At 42.1% G+C, this 24,063-nt stretch overlaps 1 protein-coding gene and 1 pseudogene across 8 annotated transcripts in view; one reads left to right on the top strand and one right to left on the bottom strand.

The window, feature by feature from the left end:
* SP140 (SP140 nuclear body protein) overlaps positions 1–24,063 on the top strand; it is a 62,045-nt gene that overhangs the window by 37,417 nt on the left and 565 nt on the right. For 7 of the 8 annotated variants that reach the window (XM_008690367.2, XM_040639285.1, XM_008690368.2 and 4 more), the window contains 11 exons: positions 6,722–6,787; positions 9,027–9,107; positions 12,209–12,283; positions 13,510–13,614; positions 15,403–15,545; positions 16,704–16,751; positions 19,534–19,578; positions 21,780–21,895; positions 22,590–22,698; positions 23,002–23,079; positions 23,279–23,422. In XM_008690367.2, the coding sequence (XP_008688589.2) occupies positions 6,722–6,787; positions 9,027–9,107; positions 12,209–12,283; positions 13,510–13,614; positions 15,403–15,545; positions 16,704–16,751; positions 19,534–19,578; positions 21,780–21,895; positions 22,590–22,698; positions 23,002–23,079; positions 23,279–23,422 (1,010 nt within the window). The remainder of the gene's footprint in view (positions 1–6,721; positions 6,788–9,026; positions 9,108–12,208; positions 12,284–13,509; positions 13,615–15,402; positions 15,546–16,703; positions 16,752–19,533; positions 19,579–21,779; positions 21,896–22,589; positions 22,699–23,001; positions 23,080–23,278; positions 23,423–24,063) is intronic. The other variant, XM_040639297.1, reaches the window with a different exon arrangement.
* LOC121104788 lies at positions 1,145–4,028 on the bottom strand (annotated as a pseudogene).

Raw genomic sequence — 24,063 nt, 5'->3', positions numbered from 1 at the left:
CACATTTTGCCAAATCTATGTTATTATTTTGTTTTGTTTGATGTTATTCTTTTTGGTTGGTATTATCTTTTGTTCTAAGGAAGTTGGGAGATTTTACATCGTAAAATCTGTCAGGCTTTTCCTTTATATTTTCTAGGTTATAATTAAAATTTATGAGATATTTCCCACCTCAAAATTTTAAAAATACTTATATTTGTTTCCAGAATATCTGACGTACTTAATACTTTTTAATGTTTAAATCTATAATTCACCTTTTTGTGGATGACGTGAGACAGTAATTTCAAGAGATAACCCCAATGCTTTTTTCTTCATGACGTGAAATGCCCTTTATATGTGCCTTTCCTTGTATTCACGGAACTGTGCCCGCACTCTACTCGGAAACACTGGCCCGTTTATTTCTAATACGTAGCAAATTGGTTCAGTTACAAAGCTCTCAAGTATATTTTGCTATTCCTATCCATTATGTTTTCTTTTGCAAGGAAAAAAGTAAAACATGCAGGGAGGAGCATTAGAAAAGAACAAGATTTCAAAAGTTCAGTAATCCTGGCTTGTTCACTGTGGATGTTTCAGAATCAGTCAAGATTTTCCCCCAACACCTCCCCAATTCCATTGGGACCCTGACTGAAAAATACGTTGAACTTGCTGGTTAATTTGGGTAGAATTGAAAGAGAACGAACCACATGTTTATTCAGATCACCTTTTATGTTCTTCAAAGTTTTAGTTTTCTTTCCGTAGATCTTGCACATTTTTACTTTTCTTATCAGCATTATTGAGATGCAATTTCATACATAGCAGTCATCACTGTTAAGGGTTGACTAGATGGGTTTTAACAGATGTGCTCTGCCATGTAATGCCCCCGCGATCATCACAGGTAACATTTCCATCATCCAGGGGACCTGGGTCCCTTTCCCCACCCTCTGGCTCTTGACAACACCTGATCTGTTTGTTGTTGTTTTTTTTTAAGATTTTTATTTATTTGTTCGACAGAGATAGAGACAGCCAGCGAGAGAGGGAACACAAGCAGGGGGAGTGGGAGAGGAAGAAGCAGGCTCATAGCGGAGGAGCCTGATGTGGGGCTCGATCCCAGAACGCCGGGATCACGCCCTGAGCCGAAGGCAGACGCTTAACTGCTGTGCCACCCAGGTGCCCCACACCTGATCTGTTTTTATCACTATAGTTTTATCTTTTCTGGAATTTCATATAAATGAATTCATACAGTACATAGTTTTTCAACATGTGGCCCTTTCATTTAGTGTAAAGCTTTTGAGACACGTGCATGTTGGTACATGTATCACTAGTTACTCCATTTTTACTTCTGAGAAGTATTTCATTATGTGGATATTCCACAGATCTCCTCGCCTGTTGGTAGACGTTGAGTGGTTTCCAGTTTTGGGCTATCGCAAATACAGCTTCTAGGAACTTGTACATACAAATCTTTGGGTGGACATAAGATTTAATTTTTCTTAGGTAAATACGTAAGAGTGATATACTAGGTGATATGAACATAAGTGCATGTTCAACATTCTAAGGATCTGCCAAAGTATTTTTTATGTTGTTGTACCTTTTTTATTCCCACCAGCAATGTATGAAAGTTCCGATTACTCCGTATATTTACCAACACTCGGTATTGCTAATCTTAATTTTAGCCGTCCTCATAGGCGCGTAATGGTAATTCATAGTTTTAATTTGCATTTTCTTAATGAGTAATGGTGCTGAACATCTTCTTATGTATTTATTTGCCACCCATAGATCTCATTTAGTGAAGTGTCCATTCAAATCTTTCACCCATATTTATTTGGGTTGTCTATTTTCTAGTTGTAACGTTGTTAATATGTTCTGGATACGAGTCCTTTGTTGGTTATATGCCATACAGTCTGTAGCTGCTCTGTTCATTTTCTTAGCAGTGTCAAAGAGCAAAATTTAGATTGAGGTCTAACAGTATTTTTTATAATCTGTGACTTTTCAGTTCTATGTAAGAAATCTTTGCTCAAGATACTCTATTTTCTTCAAGAACTTTGATGGTTTTTAGCTCTTACATTTAGATCCGTGATCCAGTTTGAGTTAATTTTTGCATGTGGTATGAGATAAGGATTCTTTCTTCCTCCCTCCCCCTTCCTTCCTTCCTTCCTTCCTTCCTTCCTTCCTTCCTTCCTTCCTTCCTTCCATCCTTCTTCCCTCCTTTCTTCCTTTCTTTCTTTCTTTGGCATTCAGATAGCCAGTTGTTCAGACCATTTGTGCGTTGAATTAGTGAGTTAATTACCTTGACATCCTTGTTGTAAGTCAGTAGCCCATATATATTTGGGTGTATTTTTGGACTTCCTTTTCTACTTATCTGCATGTCTATCTTTATGCCAATACTACGCCCTCTTGTCTAAATCTTCTAAATTAAGCTGCATTGGGTTTGCACAGAGATGTGTTCCGTTCTCCCACATGACTGTATGTTTGCCAATTCCTCCTTATTCTGTTGTTTTACTTTAAATACTTCGAGGCTATTCATGATTGTCTTGACTTAGTGAATTTTTCTAACCATACGTTGTCTTTCTTTATCCTTACTCTTTTTTTTTTACTTTAAAATCTCTTTCTTGGGAAGCTAATATTGTTATTTGAACTTTTAACGTTTTATTTTTTGGATGTTTTTTACTCCCTTTTCATCAATCCTTCTTGTACAGCTGTGTTTTATGTTTCCTATTACAATACTTAGTTTTTTATAATCTTCTCTGATAATCTTAATCTTTTCATAGTTCAGTTTTGTTTGCATTTATCATGGATTCTGAGATATGTGGATTTATATCTTCTATGTTGTTGTTGACCATTCTTTTTCTGTGTTTTTAATGTTCATGTCCTGCTTTCTGATTGATTGAGATTGAATTCTATATTCCCCCCTTTCCTCTGCTGTTTGGAAATTTGGTATGAAATTTCTGTCATCTCTTTACCGTGCCTCAATCCCAAAAGATGTAGACTGTCTGAGCATGCGGATTCATTACATATCCAGCATTTCATCATCACACAGCTACTGTTGTGTAACATTTTCTTTTTAATTTTCTTTCATCACAAATGTTGAAACTATTACCATTTTTGCAGTTGATGTTTACTTAAATTAAAAATATGTTTTTATTATTTTATGTGTTCACTCTTGTTTCTTTTACCTTTTTATATGATCGGTTATTTAATTAGGTTCTCTGTAAGAAATTTAGTAACACCAGTTTCTGAGGACAAACTCCATTTGTGAGAGAAAACACAGCTGTGAAGCTGAGGAACAATTTTGATTTTTGGCAGAATTTGTGAGTCCACAGTTTTCTGATCAAACTTGTGCTGCTGTCTAATCTCATATTTCTCTTTCTCTGTGTCATAAATCTCACCTTCCTGGTGTCAGGGTTTACACAGCTTCTTCTTGAAATAAGTTTCAGTGACACGTTTTGGGATTTTCACACCGCTGATATAATTTGGTGGAGGTGGCAATGACAAACTTCTGGTGCGTTCTACCAGGGGAATTTGATTGAGGGCCAGAGGTCTGATCACAAGTAGCAAGCCGCTGCTCAGTGGCTTCAGGAAAACCACCCTCTTGCTTCCGTGGTGCCCAGTGAGGATGATCACAATGGTCCCAGGAGTGATGCTAGCTTGCAGTTTTCTCACATGCTGACTGAAAGGCTTTCTGCTGTGGCTCAACAGCTTTTGAGGCTCATCTTCAGTAGGATAATACCTAGATATTTTGTGACGTTTAACCACTTGAGTACCACCACTCTGGTTTTGTGACAATAGCAAGAACCTCCTCCTTTTACTTTTCAACCCTGGATTTAGCTGCTGAATACTTCCTCTTGTATGTGGCCTTTCTGGAACGTGTAGCCAATCGGGAATACCTGCCATTTCCTCTGAGGACGGGGTTTTGGCTGTAGTGGGACTTCCCCTTCTTTTTTTTTTTTCTTTTTTCTCTTTTCGTTCTTTCTCTTTCTTTCTTTCTTTCTTTCTTTCTTTTTTTTAAGCTTGTTTTTATTTTTTTTAAAAAGATTTTATTTATTTATTCGACAGAGATAGAGACAGCCAGCGAGAGAGGGAACACAAGCAGGGGGAGTGGGAGAGGAAGAAGCAGGCTCATAGCGGAGGAGCCTGATGTGGGGCTCGATCCCATAACGCCGGGATCATGCCCTGAGCCGAAGGCTCTGGGGAGAGTAGGGAGACGTTTTTCTATTTTATACAGGTCAGTAAACAAATCCACTCCCTGGTCTAGAGGGTTGCATTATCTCTGGCTTCCAAGGCTGTTTGTTATTCAAACATCCTTACAGAGATCGTTTGAGGTATGTGGAAATGCCAAGGAAGATTGCCTCCCAACAAATTCACCTCACACAGATTCTGACAATTCTGGCAAATTTCCCCATGAAGACACCACTGAATCAGCCATTTTGATTAATTTGGCCACTGTGGGCTAAGACCAAATCCATTCAGTTTGTTTCCTGAAGTATTTAACAAATTTCATAAGGCATAAATGATTTAGATCTCTAATGACCACCCTAGGCTATAATTTACCGTGTTTGCATAAGGAGGCAAGTGAATGCCTGGCTTACACACAGGAAGTGCAATTCCAAGGGCACACACGGTGGCCCTGAAAGGGAAGCGTTTACAGTTGCTAAGGTCCACTAATGGAACATACATCAACCAGGGGAAGATGGAAGGTGCCTCCAACGTAGGCCCCTGGCGGGCTCTAAACCTTGAGGTCCCAGTTTCATTCATTGCATCTAGTCCTTGATTTGGGGGTAGGGTTCATTTTGGGGGGGGCACTTCCTGAGGAATGTCCTCTTTGTCCATGACACCAACCAAGTGGCATCTGCCTCCCCCACCCCACCCCAATGACTGAGAGTGGGGATGAGGATGATGTCTAGAGAAATCTTGTATGGGATGTGCAGACGCTGGGGCCTATCCCTGTTTTCTCGTGTCTGATGCAGAATGCCAGACTCCTCATCTCTGTGGTAGAGGTATGTACTGGGGTGGTTTCTCTCTGGAGGTAGGATTCAGGGCAGTTCTGCAAGGAAAATACCATTAATGCTTCCCCTTCCACCATACCTGCTAGGCTTTATGGGGTTCCCCCCTCAGATGTCTGGATTTTTGCTCTTCCTTTACTGCCACAAAATCTGTGTGTACTGTTCCGGCGGCTGTAACTTCATCTCCTTTCCAAATGATCTCCTATTCCCATTCAGACCTTTTATCCAGAGGGTCAGATGCAAGTGGGGCAAAGGCATTTTCATAAAATGTAAATGTAATCAGATCAGAGTTAAATCTGAATCCCCTAGGCTCTCTGAAGGCTCTGCCCTCCAGACTGGTAGGGGAAAGAACAAGGCATCATCTCCAAGAGCAGGCAGAAGAGAATCCTGAATTTTCAGAACTGGTCTCTCTAACACCATTAATCCCCCATCACTTTTATCCTGGTCGTGATGCAGGAAGGAGCTGATCCCTTTCTGGGGACAGCTGCCTTCAGTGACCAAGGAGCCTTCCAGAGTTAAGTGGACAGGAGGAGATGAGGGACATAGAGTCAGACAATCAGTGCACTGGAAGTAGCTTTTTTGATAAAGGGCCCACCATTGCAGACTATTAAGAGTTCAGCCATGCTCTTGATACATATGAGTTTCTAGGGCCACAGTGGTGTGGCCAGAGGCAGCTGGTCTGTAAGCTGAAGTGTGCGTGGTGTTGAGGCACCGCCCATAGCCCCCAGAGGGACTCAAGTCCTGATCAGTGTCCTGGGAGCAGTCAGGAACAAAGTCCCGTGTGATGTGGCTCTCCCCACGGGAGACAAGCAGGTCCATGAGGAGTCATGAGCCTGGCACACAACCATAGCCCCTGCATAGAGCTGGGAAGGGTCATGGAAAGCTGAGGTGCCAATGGGGCAAAGTCCCAGAATTCTTGAACCTACCAGTTTCATTTGATGAGCAAGGCTTTTTATTTGTAGGCCCTTCCTGCCCTGTAAGTCCTGGAGTCTGAGTTGACCCACCTCCGAATGGAATGGGAATCTCAAGTGGGAGTCATAAGGCCTCCATCCATGGACTTGGTCTTCACTCTTGGCAATAAAAATCTAGTAGCTGGCTATTTTTATTTCACAGTGGTGACAAGATAAGATCTCTATTTACCCAGTGCCAGTGGTCTTCTCTTACTCCTATGTGTTCATATCATGCACAAGAAAGCAAAACACAACACAGAATCTGCTGCAGTTTCTTTAAGTTCTCCAGGAGCTCCGGGCACTAGATGGCACGGAAGTGGGAGGATTTGTGTCACAACTACAAGTACAGAGATTGTTTTAAGTCTCCCCATCAACGCTAAGAGTGCCTCCCTGCCTCCAGCATGGCATATTATCCATGACACCATCCAGCTATGAAGCGTGTGCCTCCTCATGGCACATTTGGATGTACTGGAAGACACTTGAAGAGGAAATATATTGACATATACCCCCAACAATGGTCATTCAGGATAAGACACCAGCAGGAGCTTATTTTCCAATTTTAGTGGGTTTTTTTGTGGTTGTTTTTTCATTTTCAAAGGAAGCTCATCTCCTATAGTCTCTCAAGTCCACATGGAATAAAATATGACTCTGCAATCAGCCCCACACTGCTGCACTGGTAGTTAAGAATTTTGCCCTGTTCTTGTGGCCTGAAAAAGTATGTGAAACTACTAACATATATGGCTTTGAGAATTATATTTACAGCTCTGAATGATTAACTTTACTCTCTTTTGTTTGAAGGAAAAAAGAAAGGCCATGCCTGGACAAGAATTAAAAAGAGATGTCAGAGAAACGTACATCAGAAAGGTAAGCACTTGAGTGGAAGGCCCTGCTTACTGTCCCCCTGCAGGCCTGAGGGCTCCCAAGGACCCTGATCCCCTCCTAGCAGCTGCGCCACAAGGATGTAAGCTAAGACGCTGTAACAAAGAGGCCTGGAAACACAGTGGCTTGCACAAACTGGCTTAGTTCTCAGCACGGAATCACCCAGAGCTAAATGATCCAGGGAGACACTGCCAGCCTCAGGATGTGGCTTCTCTGCTGGGTCAAGAAGGTTGTATTAATTTAGTAAGATGTTCCAGAGAAAGCCAAGTGCAAAAAGCAGCCTGTATGGGTAGGTGCATGTGTGCAATGGTAAAAAACTAAACACATATATTTGTACAAATGTATTTTTAGATACTTATAAATTCTTATGTATACGTATTTATCTAACTATAATATATAGAAAGGCACAGATATAGATATATGGAAAAAGCAATAGATGTCATCAATAAAAATATATGCAGTGGTTATATATGGTCATTGGAATATAGGTGATATTTATATTGTTATTTGTGTTTTTTAAGTGTATGTGTGTACATTGAAAATGTTAAACATGTTTAAATTCTGCTATGAAAAGGTATTGTTTATTTTTTTATCTTATTTTTTTATTATAATAATATTTTTTATTATATTATGTTAGTCACCATACAGGACATCCCTGGTTTCTGATGTAAAGTTTGATGATTCATTAGTTGCGTATAACACCCAGTGCACCATGCAATACGTGCCCTCCTTACTACCCATCACCAGCCTATCCCATTCCCCTACCCCCCTCCCTTCTAAAGCCCTCAGTTTGTTTCTCAGAGTCCATAGTCTCTCATGCTTCATTCCCCCTTCTGATTACCCCCCCTTTCTTTATTGTTTAAATAGTAAAATATACAGAGACAAAAGCCTAGGGGAATACTTTTTGGGGGGGGAGTTTTTGTTATGGGAAAGTTTTTATTTATTTATTTATTTATTTATTTATTTTTAAATTTTTTATTATGTTATATTAGTCAAGGGGAATATTTTTGAACAAGTTAATTATGGCTCTCTCTAGCATGGTGATGTTTCATATAATTTTTATTTTCTGAACTTCCAGTAACATATATGTATTACTTCAAGTTGGACCTCTGAAACCTTGTTTATTTCAGTAGCGGTTAACTTCTTTTTTCTTTTTTAAGTAGGCTCCAGGCCCAACTGGAGCCCAATGTGGGGCTTGAACTCATGTCCCTGAGATTAAGACTTGAGCTGAGATCAAGAGTTGGATGCTTAACCAACTGAGCCACCCAGGCGTCCCTCAGTAGTGGTTTAAAGAACTCCTTCCTTCTAGACAGTGAGAGCTGGACCTCATTTTCCATGTGATTTCCAATTTTGAAACAGATCCATATAATAAGATTTTAGAGTCCAATTAAAATTATTAATTTTCACCAATCTATATATCTTAGTTCTTGTCAATTTACATGGGTGCTCTGTTGGTGAATGCGTACAATTTTGTTTGGAAAGAAAAAAAAGTGGTAGCATCCATTGTAAGAATATACCTTATTTTCAAAATACCAAATATTTGGATTTAATCATTATATCATTTTCATTTAAGTCTCTGTGTACGTAGATAAATTCTAAACTACTTTGTACTTTCCAAAGTACAATGAAATCTTGTACGTAATTTAAAAGTTTTCCCTCCTAACGTTTGCATCAACATGGATGGAACTGGAGGGGATTATGCTAAGTGAAATAAGTCAAGCAGAGAAAGACAATTATCATATGGTTTCACTTACTTGTGGAAAATAAGGAATGGCATGGACGACATTAGGAGAGGAAGGGAAAAATGAAGGAAAAAAAGAACCATGAGAGACTATGGACTCTGGGAAACAAACTGAGGGTTTCAGAGGGGAGGAGTGTGGGGGGATGGGTTAGCCTGGTATTAAAGAGGGTACGTATTGCATGGAGCACTGGGTGTTATAAGCAAGTAATGAATCATGGAACACGACATCAAAAACTAAGGATGTACTGTATGGTGACTAGCATAACATAATAAAAAAATTTTTTTTAATTAAAATAAAAGTCTTCCCTCCTAAAAGTAGAGCATATTCTAGGCACCTATTTGAAATCCCTTATCATTAACGTGCTTTCTTGGCTGAGTGAATAGTGAAAGGGGCTTCAGAATTGAATCCAGTGTTCACTCACTTGCTTTTGGTCTCTCATATCAACTGCTGTTTTGTCCAACTCTGTATCTGCTTATCCCTAGACAGAAGCAACACTGCTGACCAGTTGATCTCCAGTGAGAAAAAGGTGAAAATACCTCTGCAAGAACGTGCCAAGATCAGGGGTAAGATAAAGTTTGTGCCACTTCCACCTGGCCCCGTGGGTCAATACAAATTTTGCTAAGGTTTTGAGGAACATAAATCTTCCTCAATTTTTCCTAGCCAAAGTTACCAATTTGAGAGCTGCGAAATCTAGAAAGCAAACCCATTTGGAGCCAGGGTTATAAAGGGTTGGTGTTTATACCATAGTTTTTATCTGCCCAGGACCTAAAATCTTTTTCCCGAGTTTTATCTGTTTTCATGGAAATTTCTTTACCTTGCATCATTGGTTTATTAAAATGGCCAGACTTGGTAAATTACAAGTAGAAAACAAGTTCATTTTTTTCACTGCCTTTTCAAATCTACCTTCTGGATTAGTTTTTCCTGTCTTGGGCATTTCCTGTTCCCTTGTCACGAGAGTATAAGTCCCTCTCCAGTAGTTGAGAGTTCTTTCTGGACTAGTACTAAAACTTCAATATTTTCTCCATTTCAATGCACCTCCCCTCCTTCAGCCTGAGCAAACCTCGGTCTGGGCCACCTGACCTGGGTGTGTGGGGATGTGGCATGGTCAGATTCTTCTCACATTCTCTCTTGGCTCCACCCACACTCAAGCTGCTGGTTTGGGCCCCTCCAGGATTAGGGGGGATGGAGGACAGAGGAGAAATAAGAATATGGATGTGTGTCCCTTGGCAGATGTAACTCTGGGATAACATTGGGAATGCAGGGTACACAATCACTAGCTCTTTCCTCCATGAGATTCTTTCATCGATTCCACAGTGTGGTCTGGCAGCACTGCTTGACTTCTTTGGAGGGAAACATAGCCATTCTTCTACTGCGTGGATGTGAATGAAAAGCTAGAGCTGGCATAACCTGTTCGATCGATACTTTGGTCACATAGGCAGCTTGGTGCCATTGCCTTACGATGTGGATTGCTTGAAACTAGGGTGACCAACTCACCCTGGTTTGCCCAAGACATTTCCAGTTTTGCCACTGAAAATCCTGCATCTAGGATACCCCTTAGTCCTGGGTGGACTGGGGCCGCTGGTTACCCTTCTTGGCACTTAGTGAATTGTTCCCGACTATTGAGACTTTTACTAAAATTTTGGGATAACAAGAAAGAATTTAAAATTCTGTCACACTTACAATTAGAGATTAATTAATACCAAGCCTGACAATTTTTAAAAATAACCTTAAATTATATTCTGACTGCCTTGTTAGAGTTCATGGTGGGGGATTTGGTGTTATTAAATGGGTATTACAACCTGGGGACACAAAAATGAGTTTGATCCTGTCTTGCTTAGTCACTCTATTTTCAAAGTAAAACACAATAGTACTGTATTATGATTTAGCTGGTTTTAAGCTCCAAGTCTCCTTATACCAAAAGCTCCACAGGCTAGAATGGACTTCAATGTATTTCCTTTTTCTCCCTAAAAAAATATTAGGCCTAACAGGTTTGATGAAAGGTAAATTTAACATGGTCACCAGTCCCAGGAAAGATGTAACCAGAGAGAGGGACAGATAGAGGCCAAGAAAGAACTCTCTATTTCTTAGATTGTCCAAGGCTGTGATTAGAGCTTTAGTACCAAGCCTGACTGGGATATAGGAGGGCAAGAGTAAGATATCTGGATCTCTTCTCACGGGGCTGTGAGCATAGACCTTCGGAAGAGGAATGAGAGAGAGCACCAGAGAGAGTCCATAACCACTTTGGCATCTTGGGTGGAGAAGAGGTGAAGAGGGCCCCTTAGAGAACTGTACCTGGGTAGATGACCTTCTATTTCCTGGTGACCCCACTTTCTGGAGGGAGAAAGCGAGAGGGGGCAAAAAGATTAATTGGCCTTTTTGAGAACCATATTTCCACCGTTTCAGTAGCTGGGTATTACCGGCCCAAGTCTTTACTTTCTTGTAGAAATTTATCAGTCGTTGTAGACCCCTCATTTGAGCTGCTTTTATATTATATTTATATTCTGTTAAATTGTAACAGAGTGGTGACTTGCAAGTCTGTAATTTGTTGATGTTGTGATAAAGTCTAATTATCAATATTTGTCCATGGGGCCATTTTGGTCTTGAAGAGATGAAAATTCTCTCAGTAATTGTGCGGGATGAAGTCCAGAAAGTGGGACTATTTACCAAGCAATTGGTCCATTTTGGGTTTAATTGAAAGAAAGATTCTTTTTGCTTTGCTGGTCTAATATGCCCATAATCAGCTTACAGTTTACAGCACTTAGGACTGGGTAGTCTGGAAAACATTTCCTTATAGGATCTACATAACCCCACTCAGTACCACCAGATAGTGGGGCATTGAACACAGAAAGAAGAAAATGAATTTGTCTTCCTGCCTTAGAAACTAAATCTCATTTGAATGACAGCAAACGCCGAGATGCATATCCACAGCCAAAACTTGCAAAAGGAAGAACATTCCCTGCTGCAGCATCTACCAAGTCAACCCTTAATAACTATTTGAAATTAAGATTTTGGAAGACTCAATTCTACCCATATTCTTCTTGGTTAGCCTTCTTCCGGTTAGTTTCTTAGATTCTAATATCTTTGTCCAAACCCAAGTAGACAAAGCCCTTGGTCCCATTTATTATCACTTTCAGCACAAATATATAAATGACTTCATTCAAGGTGTGTGGAACGTGTCTCACCTGTGAAACCCGCCACAGAGTTTCCCTTCACGGCGCATCTCTTTGTTTCTCCGCAAGAAGAAACCTGAAATGCTTTCACTTAATTTTGTAGTTTTTGTCTCAATTTTCTCTGAATATTTTAGTTTCTGTAATGTCGGTAATCATCATCTTCATCTCATATGTTTGTTGGAAAGACCAAATAAATTAGTAGATGTCCAATTGGCATCTATTACGCACTTAACAACTGGCTGCATGAGATATAGGTGAAATGCTGATTTCACTTGTTTGTTTTACTAATGTAGGACTGTGAAAAATAAAATACAAGATAAACCTAAGATTAGCTATCTAGTTCTTGGTATCTTGAGACTAGGGATTATATATTTTTCTTTATCCATTAGACAGGCTTTGGGGAAGCTGTATCTAAATGGGAATTTTGGAAATCACTAATATATGCAATGCAACTGCATGTGTGTGATTGTCATTATATTTTTCTATTTTCTCAGGGAGAAAGAGAGGCAGACCTCGTGTTTACTTAACTCCTAATGATAGAGCCCTACAGAAACGATTCCGATCAAGAGGTAAAGAAGAAAAGGGGAATAATGTTCAATAACTAAACAGCTGATTTCCTGTGCTTTCCTGTTTTCTGTGATTTTAGTAATAAACCCATTTCTCTAATTGCTTTATAGCTTTACTAACTGTTGTGAGATGTATACAACTTGGCTCATTTTCAAAATATGTCAAGGAGAGAAACAAGATAATCCCACAAACAAAGAACTTGGTGATCAGACCCTGTGGGTCCAGGGGCCACTGTAGTGATGCTATCTTCACTGAACTGATAAATTTTGAGCTGGAAATTGTCTGTTGCCATATAACCCACATAATTTAGTTGATCCTCCCTTTGCTACATAGAAAGTCACAGGTTGCACACCACAGGTGGCCTATAGTGGTGGTCAGTAGTCTTTGTCTTTCTCTACTTTTAATTGTGTGGGCTTGGACCTGTCACTTGATCACAAAGCAAGAGAGCAAATTAAGCTACTCATTCTCAGTCTATCACGGTTCTGATAGTCTACCCGGCTCAACACTGGACCATGGACACTCCCTCCTACCATCACGGCTCTAAAACGTCAGCTGGAAGGGCAGCATCAGCTATATATGCTCCTTGAGTTAGTCCATTTGAAGACTTTTCATCCCTACTTCTTCGGAGTCAGGTCTCCAGCCGCCTCTCTTCATGCAGTGTGAAGATTATTCTAGAGTTCCCTGAGCTCCTCTTTTAGCTATGGAGAAAGCTGAGGTGAGGGAGAAATGAAGCAAAGCAGAGAACAAGAATAGAAAGCAGACATCATCTCCACTAGGTTACCCCATCGTTCATTCCACTCTCTCTGCTCAGTCAGTCAGATCTCAATTATGGAGACCTAAGTACAGTCTCGCACTTTGTCTCCAGCTTCCTAACCGCAGTGAAATAGTGTGGCTGGAGAGCTCCCTTCAGAACATGGCAGCTGTTGTGTGTTTCATTGTCATGTAAGAACCGGTGAGGCTGACTAGATTGGGAGGAAGGCAGTTTTATTGAAGCCTGATTTCTCTGTAAAAGCATTCTGGTTTGTGTGGGATTTGAAGGATGAGATAGAGGTAGACATTCTGTAGTCATCTATCAAAAATGTCAGATGGAATGAAGACTCTGATGCTGGAGATTTGTAGAATGGATTTCCCTAAGCACGTCTAGATTTCATAGGAACAAATCCACGGGGTTGGAGAGGTGCACGTGCATGTGCAAAATGAGGCAGAATGAGGAAATCTTCTCTTTCAGGGTCAAGAAAGCACAGAGGTGATAGTGTGAATTTTCACTCTCAAATACTTCCTGTGACCTGTGGTAAGGTGAAGGGGATGTTATATAAAAAGAGACTGAAACGAGGTGAGTTCCACGATCTACTTTGATTTGCAGTATGGAATTACCCATATGAATTACACAACATTCAAGAAATTGGGGGAAGGAGGATGGGGTTCCTAAGATGATATTTTTACACTTTCATAACTTATACATATTAGGTGCTCACTCCCACATGTCCAAAGAACCAAAGAGAAGTGAATCAGAAATAAAAGGGAAGAGGCCCTCAGCCTCCATCTTCATATCCTCTCTCCCTTCTGGATTATCACCACCAGGGAGGGCTGCTGGATGTGGTGAGAAGACCATAGAATTTAGAATCAGAGAGCCTGAACCCCACCCACAGTTCTGCCAAGAGGGACTGATTCATCTGATTAGACACGGGGACCTTTCTGAGCTTGAAGTTTCCATCTAAAAAAGGGGATAGTAATTAAAAATCTGCCTCACAGTATAGCTGTGAGGAATTAATTTACATAATCAATGTAAAATACTTCAACAGCTTAGCTGAGATATAATCACGTACCATACAGTTCAACCCTCAGAGTGCACAGTTCAGTGTTGAATTTTTTTGCATCTTCCCAGGATTGTTCAGCCATCACCACAATCTAATCTTAGAACATTTGTGTCTGTCCCCCACTAAAGCAAATGCCATGTCTATTTGCAGTCAGTACACATTCCCAGTTCATCCCAGCGCCCAGCCCTAAGCAGCCACTAATCTATTTTCTGCTTCGTAAATTGGCCTAGTCTACGTATATGACGGGGCTCTTTCACTTAACATGATGTTTTCAAGATTCATCCATGTAGTAGCATGTATTGCTGCTGCATTTTTTTTTTTTTGGCCAAATAATTTATTTCATGGTGTGAATACACCAAATACATCATTCATCCATCAGTTTGGGTTGTTTCCACTCTTTGGCTATTATGTATAATGTTGTTTTGAATATTCATGTATGAGTTTTTGTGTGAACGAATGTTTTCAGTTCTTTTGGTTATATACCCAGGAGTGCAACTGCTGGTTCATATGGTAAATCTATATTTAACTTACGGAGAAAGCACCAAAATGTTTTCTACAGTGGCTGCCCTATTTCATATTCCCACCGGCAATGTCTGAGGGCCCCAATTTTTCTATGTCCTTATCAATACTTGTTACTGTCTGATTTTTTAATTATGACCATCCTAGTGGGTATGAGGTGGTATCTCATTATGTTTTTGATTTGCATTTCTCCAATGACTGAGAAATGCTGTTTAGCATATGATTATCTTCTATGCGTAGCTTAATTTTCCACTGGGTAACATTTCACAGTTATTTTTAATATCAGCTATCCGTGATTTCAGGGATGGGAAAAGCTCTGCTTAATAATGCCATTACACTGGATTAAAAAAACGGAATAAAGGCTACAGATGTCGGGTGATAGGATTCTAAGCTCAGTCTCAACTTGGGGTTCTACTTTCCCATTGCCCCAAGAGCCATTGGAGTTTCTGGCCTGTTCTCTGTCCCCAGCAACCTGAGATCCTCTCAATCTTCAGGTTCCCTTGCTTTTCCTTTGTAGATGATTTGAAATACTTTTAAAGGGTTGATTTTTATGGTAATTATCACCTTTTTGTTGCGCCAAGTTTTAAAGAAATGTTGCCCCAAGGCAGGAAATCTCCTTTGAGGGGACTTATTTGGGGATTTCAAAGGCTGAAAATGGAGGCTAGACCCTCCTGCTAAAAATCTTGAGCCCAAATTGGGTGGCTCCAGAGGCATTGTGGTGAGAGCCCATCATCTGAGTTCTGAAGACAAAGAGGGCTCAGGCTCAACTTACCCTGGTCTTACAGGAGTCTTGGAGAGGTGTATACAGAGTGAGGATGGAAATTGGTTCACCCCCAAGGAATTTGAAGTCAGAGGAGGCCACGCAAGATCGAAGAACTGGAAGCTGAGTGTGCGCTGTGGTGGAAGGCCCCTACGATGGCTGATGGAGGTATTTCAAGGACTGGAGCAGATGCGACTTTCCTTGTTGTGTGGTCATTATTTGCTCACCAAATTTTTGTTGAGTTATAGCTAAAACCTGATGCCCCTGAGTTTACTGCTGACCCAGGGAGAGATGCCCCACATTCATAACCTCCCTAAAATGTTGCACATTAATGTTGTAAAAGGGGTTCTGTCTGGATAGAGGCCTGAGCTTGGTGGGGGGAGAGGTCATAGTGACTCAGTCGCATGCAGACAACTTCATGCACTGAAAGAAGACAGTCTACAGTCAAACAAATGGAAAGAGGATACTCCAGAGAAAGAAAGCCATAAAAACCAGAACCACAACTAAAGTATCTCTTTGAGTTGGGGTAGACTGGTTATGTGTGATAAGCTGTGATCCATCGATTGGGCTTGTTTATAGAGGGATTTAATATCAGCCTAAGGAGTTTAAACTCATAATATAGAAAATGAAAAATCAGTGAAGTCTTCTGAGGTGTGCAATGATATATTTAAAACAATATTTTAGGCAACTTTGGAGGCTTGAAATGACTTTGGTGTCTTTCAGCCCAAAGATACCTATACTTGACTTGCAATGCTCATGTCAAATGTCTCCCTTCTCTGAATATTCCCTGAATGACCTGACCCCGGTCCTCCCTTCCCTGGGTTCCACGAGCCCACTCCTAAGACCCTTCTTATACTGTTTTATACTTATCCTTCTGTGCATTCTCTTTTTCTTTCTAGATACCTCTAGGGTTAGTCCATCTTTGTGTGCCCAAGATTGTCCAGAGTGTCTGATACCCAGTACACATGGGATAAGTGTGTGTTGATTGAATAGCCCTGGTGTATGGACTCATCATGAGTGGCATTGGTGGGAATGGAAAGGAAGTGGGAGGTGTTAAAGAGATTATGAAGGAAAACCTCTTAAAACTTAGGAAAAAAGACAAGAGAAAAGAAAAAAGTTCTAAAGACGATTTTCCAATCCTTGAAATTCTACCACTGATTGAATTCTAGAAGTACAGGTGAGGAGAGGGAGATGTTTTCTCATTTAGCCACCCTGGCTTTGACAGTGGGACACCCAGGTAGAAATACATATGGGAGAAGGCTGGAAATGCCAGACTTACAAAATAGAAACAGGCTAGCCACAAACTTGGATCTTTTTATCTTTCAGAAAGGACTTCTACATAATCCTCCAAGAAAATATTTCAGGAAAAGAAAGGTGATTATTATGTCACTTTTTGTAAGTTCTCATCACATTACTGATGTTATATGTACACTGACTTCTAGTTCTCAATTGGGTGATTATAATTACCTCCAACCCTCCTCTCCCCTTTTTTGGGCACGTGACTACAGAGTTGCTACTTTGAACATTATGCTGCACAAAAGACAAGATCTTCTTTGAATGGTAAACCGTTTGAGGCGGAGATGATAAAGAGCCATCAAAACAGACCTCATGCATATGCTTTAACTGTAGCTGCAGATGTTGTAAGGGTGTCGAAGTTGCAAAAGCAAACATGATTATGCAATACAAAAAGACATTTCATAATAAGACAGGGTCGGGGCACCTGGGTGGCTCAGTCAGTTAAGCATCTGAGTCTTGATTTCAGTTCAGGTTATGATCTCAGGGATAGAGCCCTGCGTCGGGCTCCCCACTCAGCTGGTAGTCTGCTTGTCTCCCTCTCCCTCTGCCTCTGCCCCCATTCGTGTGCTCTCTCTCTCTGTCTCTTAAATGAATGAATAAATCTTAGAAAAAAATAAGGTGATATAGGGTCATCTTCAACTCAAATCCAGATTTTAAAATCATCATTACTATTGTCTAACTTTAATGAAGTCTAATGGTGATTTCATTAAGTGATTCAGATGACCCCACTCTAGCAGATAGTCTATCCTGAGACATATACAAAACCATATCATTTCATGAGATAGGAAACAAAAGGCATATTTTCTTTTCTGATCCATTTCATCCCCTTTCACCTTCCACTTAAATGTACACACAGATGTACTTTTTTTCCCAGGGGAAACTATTTGCCCTTCTTGAGGATGGTGCTGTTGGGAAGGAAGTTCTTGGAAGATTGATGTATCATTTGGGAGGGGCAGATCTGGAAAATTATTTACTTTGATGCTACCCTTTTGGCTCCATCAGAGGGGCTGTCCAGACCTCCTTTCTGAGAAAATGATTTTTTCCTCTATGGAAAAAGTCTATGTAGACAACAAACAAACAGGTTAAGTGCAGTATAGATTCAAGGCAAGGTGATGGCTTTTCCAAGATTGAGTATGAACAAGAACTTGAGAAAGAGGGAGAGGAGAGAAGTGTCATTCTTACACAGTTCAAGTAGGAGTGGCCATCCAAGACATTCAGACTTCTAAGATAGGCCATGCCTAGCTGGCCAATGAGACTTTGTCTTCCACTAGGAATGTGCTTATCTGATGATGCCCTGGATCATTTGAACTTTCAGTCCTTGGGACATTTCATCCCCTGGATTTCCTAAAGGGAAACTAGTATTTGATCTTTTAGTATTTTAAAGACCAGCATCTGTATCATTTCCCAGATGTCTAGAGTTACTCAGTTTGGGATTCCTGCTAGTTCAGTGGGTAGACATGTGACTCTTGTCTCAGGATCATGAGTTCAAGTCCCACGTTGGTCATACAACTTACTTAAAAAATAGAATAAAAATTAAAAAATAAGATAAAATAGTTACTCGGTTAGATTACCCCTGTGAGCTGGCAACTTCTCAACAGGATCTACCCTTATCCATGGGTGCAACACTTTTCAGCAACAAGCCTCAGCTGCCTCTATATTTTGTGTCTCCGTGTGAGCTCTCCAAAATGGCAGATCTTGCAATCCATTATTACCCCTAGGGGTCCTCTGTGCCTCTCAGAACCTCTTTTGCTGATGGAGCCCCTTGGCTTTTGGAAACTTCAGTATCACTCTTAATACCACATGGTAGCTTATTGGCTCCTGACAAGGGCCACTAATATCTTTTGGTGACAGTTGCTGTGTTATAAAATAATATATTCCTCCAGTGTATTGTATGCTAATATTTCTTAAGAGATAGCAAGTAATCCCTTTTCCTAAGCTAAGAAATATTCATTCATTTATTCATTCGACATATGATTATCAAGCCCATACTAAATGTCCAGTGGTCATTAAAGTTGATTGAAACAATACTCCTGACCTCAAGGATTATTTCAACCTCGAATTCTAACATGGGGAGGGGCGGGGGATTTTAGGTCACCCAGAGAGATGGGCAATGGCATGGCCACTTCTCAGGTCATTGTCTGGTGGATCACACTTGTCTGTGACTACTCTGCCCTGGGCTGGAGATAAAAGCTGCATTTCAGAGGGAAGGAGGCCAGGTCGTTCTACTGAATATGCAAAAGCATTATAAGTTTAGTGAGTGATAATCAATTGCCTCTGAAAAGTCACCCAGCTGACGTCTTTTTGGGAGAGAGGAGGGTGACCTTCTGGAAGAAAAGCTGCAGCACTGGGGACATTAGGCACATTTTATCTTAGAGACCGTGTCCTAAGAAGACTGCAAAAGGCAGCGCAGTTCTCTGGGACATTTCTATAGATTCCAGGACTCTGGGTCCTGTGGTCACTGGGGGGCTGTTGGTGATGAGTTCTTGACCTGATTCTCTCATTGCATCTCCTCCTGGTGGGATGATACTTTCTAATGGAGAGAAAAATAGCTGAGAACCCTTCGAAGTAGGAGAACCAGTGGAGTTTCTTCAACTCCATCTGTAGAAACCAGGGGCAGCCTCCCTGCATGGCTTCATGAAGACCTACCTTGGGTCAGAAATCCAGGAAATTGAACTTGCATTGGGCCGAACAGTGGTATTTTGGTACTTTTTATTCTACAAGTAGATATATTTAAGTCCATAAAACAGGTATGAAATAATGGGTAGACTGTGGCTTGAGTTCCTCCACAGATAGCTGTTAAATGAGGGATGGATGCAATCCTTGTATTCAGTATTGTCATTTAATCTTTCTCTCTTTTCAGCGGACAATACCAAAGCCTTACAACAACACCTTAGTTGACCCTTATGTAAGTACTACACCTCTAACCCCAGATAATCCAGGCCGTGTCCCTGGGGTACTGTGTCATCGCTGTGTTTCCCTGACGTGTGCTCACACTCAGTTGGAGCGTGTCATTGTACGTAATGAGCAGAGAACAGCAGACGGATCACCCGCACCAGGAAGGTGGTTCTGGAGACCGTGTGTGGTTGTATTCATTATTTCATCCTTTCCTATTTGCTCAGGGAAACCTTCCTGTTTCCTCATGTCCCCTTGAAAGTGAGTATGGGAGGCAGAGCTCTAGACCACTGGGGTCTCTAGAGCCAGGGCCTGAAGTGGTAATAGCCAAAGCTGGCGTGCAGATTAGGAGTAAGGAGCAAATTTGGGAGAAAATCATTTTAAAGAAGGCAATAGGGAAGGAAAGGAAAGTCCAAAACAACCACTCCAAGGTGTAGGCAGAGCTAAGATCCGCCAGAAGGAACAGGCTCGGCCAAGCTGGTGAGTCTAGGGGGGTGGACCCTATTGTGAATCCTGCAGAGAAATGCATGCAGGGCAAGTGGGCCTTTTATGGAGGCCATGTATCTGGTCTTGAGGGAGCCATCAGGGTGCTAAGCTGGTGAGGGCTGAAACGATCACCACGCAGCCCATCACGGGGTGGTCCCACGTGGATGCCTGCTATAAGGTCTGTCAAAATTATGGGTGACTGCAGTCTCTACGCTAAATTATACTTTGATTCCTTTCATTGCATCAAAATAGACATTTGAAGCAGTCACCCTTGTACAACTCCAGGGGGCAGCACTCACAGAGGGTATCAAGCGGTAATACTGACACAGGACGTCCAACAGAGGAGGGGTAGTCAGATAGTTTCGTGTACACTTTACATTCAGAGCAGTCCCCCAACAAGATTTATTCTTATCCACACTGATTTTGACCCTTGGCCAACTGAGGGAGTCTTCAATCATCTAAACAGCTTTCCAGTCCAGTGTTTGTGTGGCTCGTCTAGGATGGACGTACACCCTCACCCCTGTTCATAATCTCTCCAGGGGTAGATATTATGGGCCAATTCAACATTGACTTATAATATCCCCATGCCTAATAACCAGACTAAATCTCAACTTGGGTTGACTCAACACTGAGTGACCTGAGGACCTTTGAAAAACATTACCTGGATTCCACTCTATAGGAAATTCTGATTTAATCAGTCTAGGCTATGTTTTGGACATTAGGATTGTTCAAAAGTCCCAAATGATTCGGATACAAAAATTACCCATTTTATAAATTAAAAAAGAATACCAATGGCTGCTCCCACCCAGACCAATTGATTCAGTATCTCTGGTGTTGGGGCCAGGACATTAGTATTTTACATACTCTGCCTGGACGATTTTAGTGTGCAGCTGGATAGAGAAGCAAGCAGATGTATCTGTTAAGAACTATACATATGGGAGATTCTTAAACATTGGTTGTATTTGTTATTTCCTTGTCCTTCTGGGGAGAGGGGTCATCACTTCCTGGGGATTGATGATAGTAATCTATGAGTGTCTGCACTGATGAGAAGAAAAATGGCCCCATGGCTCCGTGCCAGAGCAGTCTCAGCCCCCGTTGGAGGTGTCCTTGAGGATCCCCTGCAACACCGAATGGGAGTATTTGGCTAGATGTTCACTGTGGCTAGCAGCTCTTCATGCATAGCCATTTTTAACAACAAAAGAAATAGCCAGAACCCAATTCACCCAACACAAGTATTTTCACCAAAAGCCCAAAACAAGACTCAAAATAATTGTTAATGAGTGTCTTTTCATTTTCTATCAACTTTCCACAGTAGGGAGTTTATCCCGTCTATTAAATTCTCAATATTTCGCCTGGGAGTCTGTCTGCTTGTGGTATAGGCAAATGCATTTAACGCTTTATTTCGGGGACTTGTCTTATCTGCAAGGTGATAATATTATTCAGGTTCCTATAACATCATCTTCTTGTTTTGCTGCTAGTCTTTCTGTGTTAGGATCTCTGGTTTTATAGGAAGAACTTTTCTGGTATGACACACAAGCCCCCCCCTCCTGGGCAGCATTGCAGATGGCGATTTCTTCTGAAGTCTCCACTCCATGCTGCTCCTTCATCCCTCGGGGAGAAGCATAAATGTGTCCAGGCAGGTTCACACAAAGGCAGCGAATTCTAGATTCTCATAGCGGTGGCCTGCTGGGGTCTCACCAGGGGTACGGACATTCTTTCGCCTTCTAGCTGGGAAACTCTGACGTGTGTGAGACGTGCCGGGATGGAGGACAGCTGTTCTGCTGTGATACTTGTTCAAGATCTTTTCATGAGGACTGTCACATCCCACCTGTGGAAGCTGAGAGGTTTGTGAGATGAAGTCCCCCCACCCCAGTTAGGAAGCCTTCCCCCTGCCATAGGAGGAACCTATGTGTCCAGGCAGAGAAAGAGCAGGGTTGGACGTACGGGGTCCAGCAGTATGATCCAGAGAGCTGTTTAAAGATGCTGGCAGCACGAGAGAATGCTGTTCTTTGCTTAGGCTGGGATGCTGAGGCTGGTGGCTGGATCCCTTGCTTTCATACTGCCACTGTCCCTTCAAGAAGTTTTCCAGCCTGGGCTCCTGTTCACAGAGGTGGGAACACAAGCTGTTTGTGTTCTGTGCTTTTTCAGAAAAGGAGGGAAGCGTGGCCTGGTTCATGCATTTAACCATGGGCTCAACGGGCTGATAGAGGCCTGGATCCCCAGGGGTGAAGGCCCAGTTTTGACACTTGGGTGTGACAGGCAGGGCGCCTTGTGCTCCCAGCAGCTCGGGTGGGGAAAGGAGAGCCCACCACTCATCCTGACACGGCCCTCCGCGCACTGAGCCCCCTGTTGCCAGCCTCGATGGGAGGAGGGTCGTGGGCTCAGGCCCCACGTGGGGTCTTGGAGACTCTGGGAGGAGTCCCCTTCGTCTCCCAGCTGTGTCCACCGGCCATGCCTGAAAGGAGGACGGTGGCAGCCGTGGGAACAGGGGCTGTTTCCAGGGGCCTGGCCCTTGCTCACTTACGCCCGACCTCTCAGGAGCCCGTGGAGTTGCACCTTCTGCCGGATAAAGGAGTCTTTCGAGAGGCAGCAGAGTCACAGGGAATCTGAGGTCCTGGAGAGGCAGATGCAGCCTGAGGAGCAGGTGGTGAGTTGGGTGCCCACCCCAAGCCTTCTTACCCTGGACACGTGAGAATTCCAACAGACAAGGGGTGAAGGGAAGGGCGCCCCAAGGGAGACTGTTCATCCAAGCCATGTGTCAATCATGCTGAAATCATACCAGAACTGGACTGTGGAAAAAATAACTCAATTATTACATGTCTGTTTCCAAGAGCCAAACCTGTTTGGGGAAACTTCCAGAACACTGGTGTGAGTCATGCCTCTGCCTGGGCATGTGTAAGGGCTTAATGTGTCCAAACTGCTTTTTATTCACAGCCTTCTTCTTTTGCAGAAATGTGAGTTCCTCCTCTTGAAGGTCTACTGCCATTCAGAGAGCTCCTTTTTTTCGAAGATTCCATATTATTATTATGTAAGTAATAACAACCAACCATGATTATAGGCCACAGTGATGTTCCCTGCCCTTCCTACAGGCACCGGAGGGATTTGTGATCTGAACCCATGAGAGGGAGAGCATGAGCCGCCATTATCTGTACCTTGTATCTCTGCTGGATTTGGGGACATTGAACTATGCCAGTAACTCTCCCATTGGTATTTTTTTTTCTCACCAGATTAGAGAGGTCTCTCAAAACCTAAAGGAACCCATGTGGTTGGACAAAATCAAGAAGAAGCTGAATAAACAGGGTTATCGCCAAGTGGAGGGGTTCGTGCGGGACGTGCGCCTCATCTTTCAGAACCACAGGATGTCTTACAAGGTGAGAGGCTCTCCCTGCTTTCGTTTCATTTTTTCCCTTTGAGTCGCTCTGCCCTCATATTCTGGTGCCGGGAAAATTTTACATTTCCCTCACCTTACGACAAGCCCGCACAAGGAAGGCTTCTGGAAGGCAGTGACTTTTCTAATTCAGGACATAAGCTCACCATGGCAGAGTAACAGTGAGTCAGAAGGTATTTCTGCAACCAGAACCCCAGGCTCCTGAGAGCTCATTCCCCCCCTTCAAGGAAACAAGTGCCCACAGAGAACAGAGGAGTCCCGCCTGCTCCAAACTCAAGGAGAGAATCACACCCTTCTTATCTCTCCCCAGATAACTCACTGGAAACTCTCAGAAGTCCCAATTTCAGATTCCTTTGCATGTGAATGGAGCATGTAGTTTACAGGGGTCACCAGAGAGGACAGAAGTGGTGGGGAAGGAGATGGCTGATTGTAGTTAGACTGGGCTCTTTGATGGTTGTTGCAAAGAACTTTTCTAAGTCTCACTAAAATAAACAACCCAAACCAAGTAAGTCGAAGTCCCAAGTAGGCAATGATTTCCCGTTTCTGTCTGCTTAATGAGGAGTAATCCTGCATTTAGGAAATAACAGTTCCTCTTAGCTGCATGAATTTTTAAGCATCACCTGG

Source organism: Ursus maritimus, unplaced genomic scaffold, assembly GCF_017311325.1.
Source record: "Ursus maritimus isolate PB19 unplaced genomic scaffold, ASM1731132v1 scaffold_1, whole genome shotgun sequence".
Classification (NCBI taxonomy): domain Eukaryota; kingdom Metazoa; phylum Chordata; class Mammalia; order Carnivora; family Ursidae; genus Ursus; species Ursus maritimus.
The sequence above is the reverse complement of the archived record's forward strand: the minus strand, read 5'-3'. Positions and strand labels throughout refer to the sequence as shown.